Source organism: Cydia amplana, chromosome 2 (assembly GCF_948474715.1).
Source record: "Cydia amplana chromosome 2, ilCydAmpl1.1, whole genome shotgun sequence".
In the NCBI taxonomy this organism is placed as follows: domain Eukaryota; kingdom Metazoa; phylum Arthropoda; class Insecta; order Lepidoptera; family Tortricidae; genus Cydia; species Cydia amplana.
This window is the reverse complement of record NC_086070.1, coordinates 13,269,093-13,281,492: the sequence shown is the minus strand read 5'-3', so window position 1 is coordinate 13,281,492 and position 12,400 is coordinate 13,269,093. Positions and strand designations below refer to the sequence as shown.

General features: G+C 37.5%; 1 protein-coding gene across 1 annotated transcript; it reads right to left on the bottom strand.

Annotated features, from left to right (window-relative positions):
- Positions 1–75: 75 nt before the first annotated feature.
- LOC134658352 (tektin-B1-like) lies at positions 76–11,278 on the bottom strand. The gene is made up of 7 exons (XM_063513984.1): positions 11,151–11,278; positions 7,768–7,892; positions 6,206–6,422; positions 5,743–5,957; positions 4,962–5,184; positions 3,936–4,159; positions 76–326 (listed from the first exon to the last, which is right to left on the bottom strand). The coding sequence occupies exons 1-7, from the start codon at positions 11,229–11,231 to the stop codon at positions 134–136; spliced, it is 1,278 nt and encodes a 425-aa protein (XP_063370054.1). The 5' UTR covers positions 11,232–11,278; the 3' UTR covers positions 76–133.
- Positions 11,279–12,400: the final 1,122 nt, after the last annotated feature.

The following is a 12,400-nucleotide window of genomic DNA, read 5'->3' as shown; positions in this document are numbered from 1 at the left end:
TTATGGACTCCATAAAAAAAAAATATTTTTGCTGCTACTACTATTTTGCGATATTTACGTCATCATAGGTGTTGTCAAGAGATATCAAAAAATAATCCAAAATTGTGTTCTAGGTGAATTTTAGATCATCCTGTTAAAGTTCTGTTTTGGGAACTTCATCAGCCATGCTGGCGAGAACCAGGTTCTTGTCGGTGCCAGTAGGTTTCTTGGGCTCCAGGGCCGCCCTCATTTCCAGGGCGCGAGTGTCCGTCTCCAAAGACTGGTTCTTGTCAGCCAGATCCATAGCAATTTTGATAGAAGTTGCCTCGAGAGCGTTGTACGTAGCCCTAAAATTGAAGGTTACGGTCAGGTAAATATAAATTTGATATATACTTTAACGTTACGGTGCAATTAAACTAAAGTAGAAGAAAAGTATTGGTAAAGTGGATTGGTACTTTAGTTATTTTTCCATGCATCGTTATCAACGAGGTCAAAATGAAAACAATAAACAGGTAGGTAAGCAGAGAAACAAATACAATCTTTGCTGAATGAAGTAAAATGAAAAATGGGTCATATATTTTTTTGGAACTAAACTAAAACTAAAGCTTGTAAAAATATTAAATAAGTAGCTATTTTTTATTTCTTACGGTTAATTATTAGCAGTAACTTAAAGACGTAATAACCGTCAAAATCAACAACGCCATCTGGTTGGATCAAAAGTACTTTATTACAAATCTTTTACAGAAAACCTGAATTAAATGGGTCGATTTGTTTTGGAGAAAAACGGTACGCGTACTCTAATAAAAATACACACACACCCTTCTACCATAAACACTTATTAAATTTATCGTCTCCGTTTCGTCGGGAGTTTTTGAACGAGCTGTAAAATGTCCCGTGACTGAGGACCTTAATGAACTGTAATTTTTTAAAGTAACAATTTTTATCTGACGTAGCCTTCTGTGTGTACCTAACTACGATAAAGTACCTACTAAAATTGTACAGCGACTTCCGAGGGTGGCTGAACCTACCCTGCATGATAAGAATAATTTATTAGGCATCACATTAGAACCCCGCAGGCAAGAAAAAAATTAGGCGCACTGAGTCATAATGCTGTTCGTTGTAAATGAAGCTTATATGTACTAGTTAATAAAACTATTTATATAAGATTGTTTTATGTTTTCAAAAATGATTTTTAGTTTTGTCTAAAACGGGTAAATATGAATAAAGTGTGGCTGCAGGAAAAAGTGTATCTAACTGTAATAGTTTATCTAATACGAGCAATTCTTGTATATTTATTTATATATTTATTTAATTATATCTATATATATTTCGGGGATCTCGGGAACGGCTCTAACGATTTTGATGAAATTTGCTATATGGGGGTTTTTGGAGGCGAAAAATCGATCTAGCTAGGTTTTATCTCTGGGAAAACGCGCATTTTCGAGTTTTTATATGTTTTCCGAGCAAAGCTCGGTCTCCCAGATATTACCATATATAACTGTTCAATCACTTCCCAACCTACCCTATCATCTTGACAGCATAACGAGATTGCGCCTACATACAGTGATCAAAAACAAAGCCTAGTTGCTACCAGAAAAGCATGTTGTGTTACAAATGCGGAGAAGGCTTGCTTGCTTGTAATCCAGCACAAGACTGAAACTGAGTTTGTGCGAAATATGCCTTATATGATTTAAAAACAATGTGAAATAATAAATTGTGTAACGTATTTCCGCTTACTAAATTACTCGTACATCAATTGAAAACCTAAACATATTTGAAACGTTCTCGATGAATTGATATCCGACTAAATGTATGTCGGTGACTCAAAGGTAAACCCAAATACCGATAGAAAAGGCATTCTTAGTTCCCAGTTTAGGTAAATAAATTATATAAACCGACCTAAGACCTTCCCCGTGGGACTTTTTATTTTACAGTATAATCCTGCCAGCGATGTAGGTAACACGCTTTCCGCGGATCGTTATTTTGAGCTCAAATCTAGTTACGGTTCCAATAGCCCTGGGCCTAGTTAGTGCATGAAATCGATAGGTAATAATGTTCGACCACAGCCGATAATGAGGAACGATGGTGCTTATCGAAGGTACACGGTTTTTATTGGGAAACAGTGTATTTTACTAGCGTTTTCAACTTTGACAACTTATGATCGACGAGTCAGACGACGCTACGGAGCCGCGCTGTTACGTCGTCGCCCAAATCTAATATTTAGTTAATTTCATTTTTATGTATATTGTTTTTCTTTGTATCAGTTCTTTTATATTTTGTAGTTTCACAGTGCCTTGGTTTTATACTGTAATGCTGTGTTACTTATTTGATCAATAAATAAAATAAATAAATAAATGATTCCATACATATAACAGGCTAATTCTAGTTTTAGTTATTACGAGTAGATTTGTCTTCAATACGATACTGATCTGTCAGTGTCAAAAGTTACGTTTTTGGTTGAAGAAATGTCAAGCGTTCCCCCTGGGACTTAGCATTTCACAGCATAATCCTGCCAGCGATAATATACGTAACACGCTTTCCGCGGATCGATATTTTGAGCTCAAATCTAGTTATGGTTCCATTACTTAGCCCCGGGAGTGGTGCTACTATTTTCCGAAAATCGTTTTTTCCTAGTTGCGATTTCTGCCATTCGCAAATTTTACCACTTTTTAATTTCTCAATAGGTTCCTTTCCCAATAGCATCTCTAACCAATTCGCATATTTTCCTATATATTTATTTTTCAATAGATTATTTCCCTAACAGGATTTCTAACAATTCGCATAATTTCCCGCTATATTTCATTTGTTTACAATCACTAAAGAGTGTCATTTGACAGAGCCTAGTTAGGTACGACGACGAGCGAAGCGAGGAGGAGTGTGTTAGGTGAACTGTGACCAAAACAGTGCGCGAAGCCGAGCGAGCGAAGCGAGCGTGCCGCGGTAGCGGCCGGCGATCGCCAAAACCAACATATTTTATTGAACAATATTGATGTACATTACAGATAATAAGAAAAGTTATCCAAACTATTCCAATGGTTTGAAAACGTATCAGGAAAATAAGCTATAGAAATATAATTATAATAGGAAAATATGCGAATTGGTTAAAAATGCTTCCGGGAAAGGAAGCTAGTCAGAAAGAATAAAATGGTAAATTTTGCGAATGGAAATATTGCTTCCAGTAAAACTCGATTTTCGGGAAATAATCGCTACTCTCAGTCCTGGAGCTAGTTAATGGATAAAATCGATAGGTAACGATGTTCGACCACCCGATAATGAGGAACGATGGTGTCCCTATTGAAGGCGCATGGTTGTTATTGGGAAACAGTGTACCTATTTTACTAGCGTTTTTCAAGCCAAAGTGTTCAACTTTTTATTCTATATAACAAGCTTATTCTAGACGTTTTTGGTTGAAGAAATAGCACTTTTGACACTGACAGATCAGTATCATAATATCAGTATAATATTGGAAACGGATCTAATAACTAAAACTAGAATTGATGATCAGTAAGCATTTCTGATTCTTAATATATTACTTAAATGTTTCATTTCTAAATCAATTATTATGCTAAACCTTCAAAAAACCTCAAACAAAAATTTTACGTGACAGCTACTCCATATAAAAATGAATGTCATATTAGCATTCATCATTCAACGCGTTAAGTGCTTAATAAATATAGTCGGACTTAAAATAAATAAATAAATAAATATTTTAGGACATTCTTACACATATTGACTAAGGCCCACAGTAAGCTCAAGAAGGCTTGTGTTGTGGGTACTCAGACAACGATTATAATATACAAATACATAGAAACCACCCAAGAATCAGGAACAAATATCTGTGCTCATCACACAAATACCGGGATTCGAACCCAGGACCGCGGCTTCACAGGCAGTATCATTACCCACTAGGCCAGACCAGTCGTCATGCAGTCGTCAGTACTTGACTCTTAACTTACTTGCCACAGTCGAGTTTTTCCTGCAACTGCCTGATGGTTTCCCTTAGATTGCGCACTTCCTCTTTCAACCCGATATCCGCCTCGTCTGCAGCCAGCTCGGAGCCTGGTCGGTACCCTCGAGTCTCCAGGCGGGTCTCGGCCACTTTCAAAGCGTTTACCTTGTCGGTAAATTGCTCCCCTATTACTTTTAGTTCTGTGGCAAGCTTGTCCATATTTTCTTCCATCTGTTAAGTAGACAAACTTTTCTTCATCGGTACTTATGGGTATGATGATAAAATAAATTAAGACTTGAATATATAAAGTCAGACCAAGCGTCATTTTAAACGTCAAAGTCCTATGAAATTATGACGTTTACTTAACACTTGCATCGTCTGGGCTATCTAAATTGCTACCAACTTAGCTTGGAGTCAGATCTAATTAACAGAGTGTGGAGTACTATCCGAGGTGGCATCATCTTGATTGCGCCTAAATTTCGTCAGATTCCTAAAATTTTATTGATCCAAACCACCAAAGTACGGTACCTAAAGACAACTGATGTCGCGGACGAAAGTAACATGCGTAAATTAACAAGTAATACCTAGTTATTTGCTTCACAAGGGGGAAAGTTGTTGTTTAACTCCTCGTGCTAATATTGATACCCGAGCAAGCGAAGGATTTCAAAACTGAATCACAAGCGTAGTGAGGGTTAAAAAAACTGAATCACGAGCGTAGTGACGGTTAAAAAAACTGAATCACGAGCGTAGTGAGGGTTAAAAAAACTGCTACCAGTAAAAGGCTTACCGTAAACATTACAAATGAAATCCAAAACGAACGCTATTAAATATTGATCAATATTACAAACTCGAGCAAAACCTCCAGACCTCCCCCCTCCTCCGCCCTCCTCGACCTCGTTTGCAAAATTTTAGGTACTTAAGTACCCCCTCGTTGCACAATGCTGCCCTGCTTATCGCGGGTGCAGTACTTGCATGAAAACCCTCATGCAAAGTACTGCGTTTGCGATAAGCAGGGCAGAATGTACATACCTACCTTTAGTTTCTGCCAATCTAATTCATTCCTAGCCCGTTGCGTATCATAGATACGCCTACGCAACATGTAATTAGTGGCGTCCTTTTGAGCTTGCAGGAGGTTCCTAGCGCGGCCTCTAGCTACAAAGAGCGACTCTCGGAGGCTTAGAGTTTCTTGAAGTTCATCTACTGCCATTTTTTTAGTGGCTTCGCATCGGTCTAGCCATTGATCGTAGGTTATCATTCTGAAATAAATAGGAATATATAAAGAAAGCAACTTGACAATCGGGATCATGATCATAACAAAGGTTTTAGTAACTAGTATTAGCTAGAAATATTTTTTTTAAAGAACCTGTTCTGCTCCTGCCAATTACTTAGCAAATAACTACAACATGAATCGGTTGACAATAATAGTTCAAGTACTCGCAAACAAACCTACGTGACTTCCCCAGAATGCTTTTACAAGTTACTTGAACGAGGAAGTCCCGGTACCTACTTAAATAAAAAGCAACCTTAGTTTTCGAGGTTGAATTCTGAGTTCTTAACATTTTAACCGCTTAGCGCAACCTGCACCATCCCACTAACCCACCGGTTAAACCGTTAACCCACTGTCAAAAAGTACTGGTAACCATGGTAACTCCAGGTTTAACCGGTTAACCCCGGGTAAGTGGGATGGTGCAAGTGGCCCTTAGAAGGGTAACTACGGAACCCTAATATACTGAGCACGCCCCCCCTTGCACTTGGCCGTGTTTTTTTTTAAATTCTATTTGAATTTGTGGGTTGCAACTACAGAAGATACAAACCTTTTTGGGGTTTTGAGAGAATCCGTCTTATACGTAATGTTAGCGCAATCTTTATCCAGACCGAGCATGTCCTTGTCAATTTGGAGAGCCTCGTTCTTATCGTTTAGGTCCAGCTGGAGCTTAAACTTTACAACCTCTAGTTTGTTAATTTTCTCCCAAGCTGACTGACACCGATCGATCAGCATCTTTTTATTACTCTCTGTTACACACAGTTCCTGTGGACGGTGATTCGTAAAAAGTGGTGATAATAGATTATGGTTGGTCATGATTGTAAAGGGGGTGTGTAAAATTTCTTTGGGCGAAGAAATGTTACATAATTATGTTTACCATAGATTTTATTCATTTGAATTTCATTCCAAAATGAAACTTTCTTTATAAATTTTATATTTATGTGATTACTGATTAGGTATGTGATAATGCGGTTGCTAAATGATCAAACATATATTTTACGGTAGGTACCTACCTTCTTTAATTCAGTGTCGGCAAGATCATAAGTTAACTCCGTGCTTCTCCTGCCATCTCTGTTGGAAAGACATTCGGAACAAACTAAAAGAGGCAAGTTCAGCTGTTCCAACTCTCTTTCCGTAGATGCCTTTTCCTCCTTCAGCGCACTCATCTCTCTGTCTATACGATCTAGAAGTTCTTGAAGAGTTGATCGCCATTGATCTATCTCGTATACCCTGGAAGGAGTAAATTATTTAGAACTAGCTTCTGCGGACATTTTTTTGTGTAACATCCTATTGTTCTTACTTGATATCGTGCAAAATAAAGATCATTCATTCATTCATTCACTCATTCATTCATTCTGTCTTCGACTTTTGGCGAATAAAACTAGAACAGAACTTCTGCTTCATTAACACGTATTTCATATTTGTACAAGTTTTCTAAAGTACTTAGATAAAAAAACCGAATTCAAAAAGAGTAAAATAAAATAGTATCCCTTTCACATGCGCTAGCAACTGATATTTTACACGGTAGCAAAGATTGTTTAACCCTCGTGCCTTGAATCTCTCGCAACGCTCAAGATTCCACTTTACGAACCAGGTTCGATTATCAATATTAGCACATATTAAAACAACCTCAGAAAACAAATAACTATTCTTCGCCAAAGACTGCATGTACTACTAGTAGGTAAATCCTGCATGTACTACGAGTTTGGGATCCTAAAATTCGTTTTGACGACACCAATCCTTTGGGAGTGGAAAGTACGGACAGCAATAAAAGCTTGTGTCAAAAATGGCAAGTTTTTTCCGTGATTTGATAATCCGTTTTTATGTAATTAGACTAATTAGGACTTTCATATCGAGCGCTCAAAAGCTCTGTCCCTTTCATCTTACTAACGTCGAACAAGTGGTTTAGCCACACCACACTGAATTCAGCAAGCAAAATTAAATTTGGCGACTGTAATATATTAATTCCTCTGACGTACGAAATTTCATTTTCGTTCATGAAACAACTCAGAGCATGAAAAGCCTGTGATATCCAAGCGATTAACCCAACTAGAAGAGCGTCGTTTAAGAATGTAAGTTATGTAAATTGTCTACTGTACCAACTTGATATCAAATTTAGAAAGCGTTCCACTCGCACTATTATCTTATACCTTTAAACGAGCAATTCTTGTTTATTTATTTATTTATTTATATGTATAGGTAGGTATATATTTCGGGGATCTCGGAAACGGCTCTAACAATTTTGATGAAATTTGCTATATGGGGGTTTTGAGAGGCGACAAATCGATCTAGCTAGGTTTTATCTCTGGACAAACGCGCATTTTTGAGTTTTTGTATGTTTTCCGAGCAAAGCTCGGTCGCCCAGATATTTTAGTAATAAGCGAGACAGTAAGATTAATATCATGTAGGTACCATATTACTTACATCTGAATGCGCCCCCCGGCTCATCTACTTTACCTATAGCCAACGCGCAAATAGAGACGAAAAGTTGTCTAGGATTATACACTACAATTTGTATTAATAACAAATGAATATGAGACTAGATTCGATTAAATCCAATTGTTGTGACGGTTACCTGGCTCTAAGACGGTTGTTATTATGGTAGCTGTCCCAATCAGTCTTGATCCCGGTCTCATTCCTAAGCTGGTGGGCGCTGTGACGAAAATCGAAAGCGTCTGCTCTTCGAGTATCTGCTGTCACCTGCAGGGGGAAAAAGTATTTCATAAATATGTAATATGTGTATGTTCTGTTGCCGACGGATGGCAACAATGTACCTACTACATTGCCATAGTGCATTTATTCATAAGTTATTGGCAAAAATTCATTTTTGATACAAGCTTTTGTCGCTGACTGTACTTTTCTTACCACAGACAACTAATACTCATCGAGACAATTCTAAAAACCCCTAACACAATTAGGTTGCGTTGTTTCATCACAGAGTTCCTATGGCCACCTCCTGTCTCCATCATCAGATCAGCTCGATGGTACCGTAATATTGCATTGTCACCCGACTTACATGTGTATGCAAAATTTCAGCTCAATCGGAAACCGGAAAGTAGATCAAATACTTGCAAGATTTGATTACAGACAGACAGACAACGGGACAGGTGAAAGTAAACAAAAGCTTGTAATAAACATGCGTCGGCTTGAAATGAAATATTAGCTATTAATCGTCCGTCACTTTAACATTAGTCTGTTAGAAAGGGATGACAAAAGAGTGATTTGTTTTACAATGGGGCAAAGTTGTAGTTTGACTCCTCGTGCTTTAATTTTGATATCCGAGCATGCGATAGATTCTAACATTGACCCACAAGCATAGCGATAGATTTGAGAAGTGGAAACTTGGACGTTGCGTGGGTTTCAAGGGGAAAACAAATTTTAAACAAATTTTTCTACCAAGTGAAACACAGTAATTTACATCTCACCAACGCGAGGAAAATACTTGATGTAAAAGTTACAAATCAGATTCAAATAAACTCTACATTACATGTTTATAATTTTAAATATTTATCACTTAAAAATCAATTCCACCAGCTAATTTGAGGAAACCACTCAAAATTTGCATGATAATTACTTTGAAACTCTTGTGGACAAAATGAATTTTTCCCATCAGTTTTTGAAGAATAAAGAGAGCCTTTACGAGCTATTGTGGTAAAAACTAACTATGTAATAGGTTTATATATTAAGATTATAGTATAATAAGTACATATAAACGCTTAACTTTTAGCAATAACTTTATAGTATCGTTGGAAGTATTTGATATTTAAAAGCGATATAAAACAGTAATTAATTATTACTTAATTATTTTTTACTGCACTATTTGCTGAAATATAGTAAGACTACTTGTCAATGGCAAGCTTGAACTTTAATTAATAAAATAAGTATAAATACCTAAAAAAAAACTACAATTTGAAATGAGATAAAATTTGAAATAAAAAATTTTACGCGGTAAAAAGTTACCTTATTTGGTTTTGTTATTTTTCTGATAAAGTTCCAGAAGTTTTGACGAAAATTTAGATAATGGTAATAGTTGTGCTTTTTCACAACTAGATATATTATTACATAAATTACTTTGTGCTTACGTCTTATTTATTAACTATTAACATACTATTTATCTAAAAATGTATACCACTCCAGCCGGCTTGTTGTCTGTTGTTTGAAATATTTTAACAATGTTTTTAATTAATTATATCTACTCAATTCGGCTGAATATATACTTCACAGTACCTTGTGTCGATTTAGCGTCACAGCTAAATAGATACAATCAATGTCGAGGGGGCTTTTCGATTCCTGTTTGCAAGGCAATTTCACTGACATGGTTTGGGACAAGGAAAACTTTTCTAATTTGAAGCCGAAATCAGGACGACCTCAAAACGATTGGGACGGCGGGCCTACCGAGCGAGACAATGATTTATCATTTCACAAACATGCTCAAGGCTATATGAAGTTTCATGGGAAAAGTTCTATTGTATAGCGTTTTGTAGTTAAATTTAGGTTATTTGATAAAAAAAGTGCCTAGGTATAAACAGAAAACGAGAAACAAAATTCGACTATTTAAATAAAGTTCAGCATGAGGAATTTACGTTTAACTATCAAAAATGTAAAATTATAAAAAAACAGAATAAGCAACAACAAAACATGGCGCTAGTGCAGGGTGGAGGTAGACGGGCTAGGTATGGCTGCACCGTTATTGAGAGATTGAGACCGAAGAAATGTTGGATGGGTTTGAATTTGTGCCGTGTCCCACGGATACACATGCTGGTGGCTCGGATTATCGAAATCATAATTTTGGATCTTAGCCAACCCATTACTACGCTAAGGGATCTGTCCCAACGGTTAGCGATGGCTTCACCGAGATGTTTGATGAAGGTGGACATTTGCGGAGCGAAGACTCCATCGACGGATGTGACGAGGAGAGTGAAAGTTGCGTGACGCTTTTCACAGGCGTCCGAGTATTTTCTTTTTTTCTCTTCTTCGGCGGATTTTAGGACGGATGCTACGGGACGTGAGATATAAGAAGGAGCGTCGGTGTCTACGACACGGATATCAAATAACGCCTCCCTCTGTGCATCCCAGACGCCGCGGCAGCAGAGATCCCCGCGAAGTCCACCGTCGCCTTCGGTGATGATGGGTTCTTTGACCACGTTCCCCCAAGCGTGCTGACATAGCTCACAAAACAGATCTCTTATTTCGTTGTGGCGACGTGTTAAACCACCCGTTTTGCAGCAGAGGGCGTGCTCGACATTGAAGTCATCATTGCCGCAGCCATCACATGATTTGGGCATGGAGACAGGTGTTCTGTGGTATCGCAGTGCCAGTGCGTCTCTAAATTCTAGTGGCGATAAGTCAAAATGGTCTGCATTAAAATAAAGTTTGCCTAGCTGTACAGGAAAAGTGGCCTAACACCAATCGAACACGAAAAATTTACATTATCAGTATCCTCACACCGCCATGAACACGAAATGAAACGATTGAGGCATCTAATATTAATAATTACCTTAAAATATTATATATATTTTTATGGCTCATTTCGTCATATTCCGTCTACGAGCGTACGAGTATATTGAGCGTATTTTTCAATCGCAGGAAAAAACCCATCTGCTTTTGATTGCTGAAACTAAAAGCAATCGCTGCTTTGTCGATGAAATTATCAATTTTGTTCGTTATTCGAGAAAAACGCTAGTGGATGGAATAGCCCCTATGACGGAATTGACCACATTGCCCTTAATGACATTTATTGATGCTTCTGTTCTATCATCAAATACTAAAAACTTTTAACAAAAATGATTTAAGAATGACTCACGCTAGACCGGGCCGTGACCGGGCCGGACGTCCGACATGTCGTTTTCTATGACGGCTGATGGGTGATCACGTGGTGCTTTTCATAGAAAACGCAGCGCCGGAAGCTTCGGCCCGGCCCCGGCCCGCGCGGTATAGCGTGGGTCATCTTTTACTTACCTTTAACCCGTAGAGACGAGCATCCCAATCCGGTAAACTTAAATGAGGCAATGGTTTCTCGAAGGTCACAACCGACTGCATTGTCCAATTGTTATTTGAATTTACAAATAAGTAAGTCTTTACAAACAGATGTACTTATTAAAAATGCGAAAAGTGTCAGTTATAAAATTTTTGAAGTGTGACAATAATGTGATTTTCCGAACACTTTTTTACGTATGGCCAGTCGTACTGTGTAAAAAGTTTATCAATACCTAGGAAACTGCGTCACAGAATCTATGGCTGCAATGAAGGATTACCTATATTAAATTATATAGTAAATAAATAAATATTCCTGTTGATATTTTATGACTGTTACGAGATATACTCGTACCACAATTACGGTTGGCAGCACACGGCAGGTTGTCGCGATGTTTCCATCTCACTACGCTGACAATTGACACCTGACTGTCAACTTCTAAAAAATAAACTTAAAAGTCTGTCATTTCTGTACATTTCCGGGCGATAAGTAAATAAATACGTAGATCCATTACATAGGTAAGTACATTATGGATACAGTGATACATAAAATTGTAGAAATTGAGGGTACCTCTGAACTTTAACAGGCAACAACACTGATGCAAACATCCATACAGATCCATATATATCTCCTGCCGCTTTTGAAATCAGGATACCGATCAAGTTTGTGCTGAAATCGATGTGCAAGTTAGTTTGATATGTTCGCCTGTTCCACCTATCCCTACCGGGTTGTCTCCACTGGTAGGGATGCATAGATTTTTTTCCGTCTTTCCCCACAGGGATAGGTGGAACATATTTAGACGCTCCTATTTTTAGTCGGGATAGGTGGAAATATTATGCCTTTGTATCTCTACTGGTAGGGATAGTTAGACAAAATATTTCCACTCATCTCTACTAAACATGAAGTGTTTTCTTGAGTGTCTAGATATGATACAAAAATATGATAGATATGATACTTTTACGCCTCGTACAAGAAAAAATGTGCCCCAAAAACTCAATTCCAGACCGTCTCATTTTTGTATTGACTTTTAATTTTTTTTATGAACGTTACGCCCTGGGAACAAAAATCATACAACATTTTGAGTCACCTTTTTCATGTTGAATGTACAAATGACTGAGTAAAATGAGCTTCATATGGCAATATTTTGGAGATGTAAATGAAATATACAAATTAATTAAAATACGTTAGCTCGCCGGTAAGGGTTTTTACCATATGATGTATCTTTTATTTGATT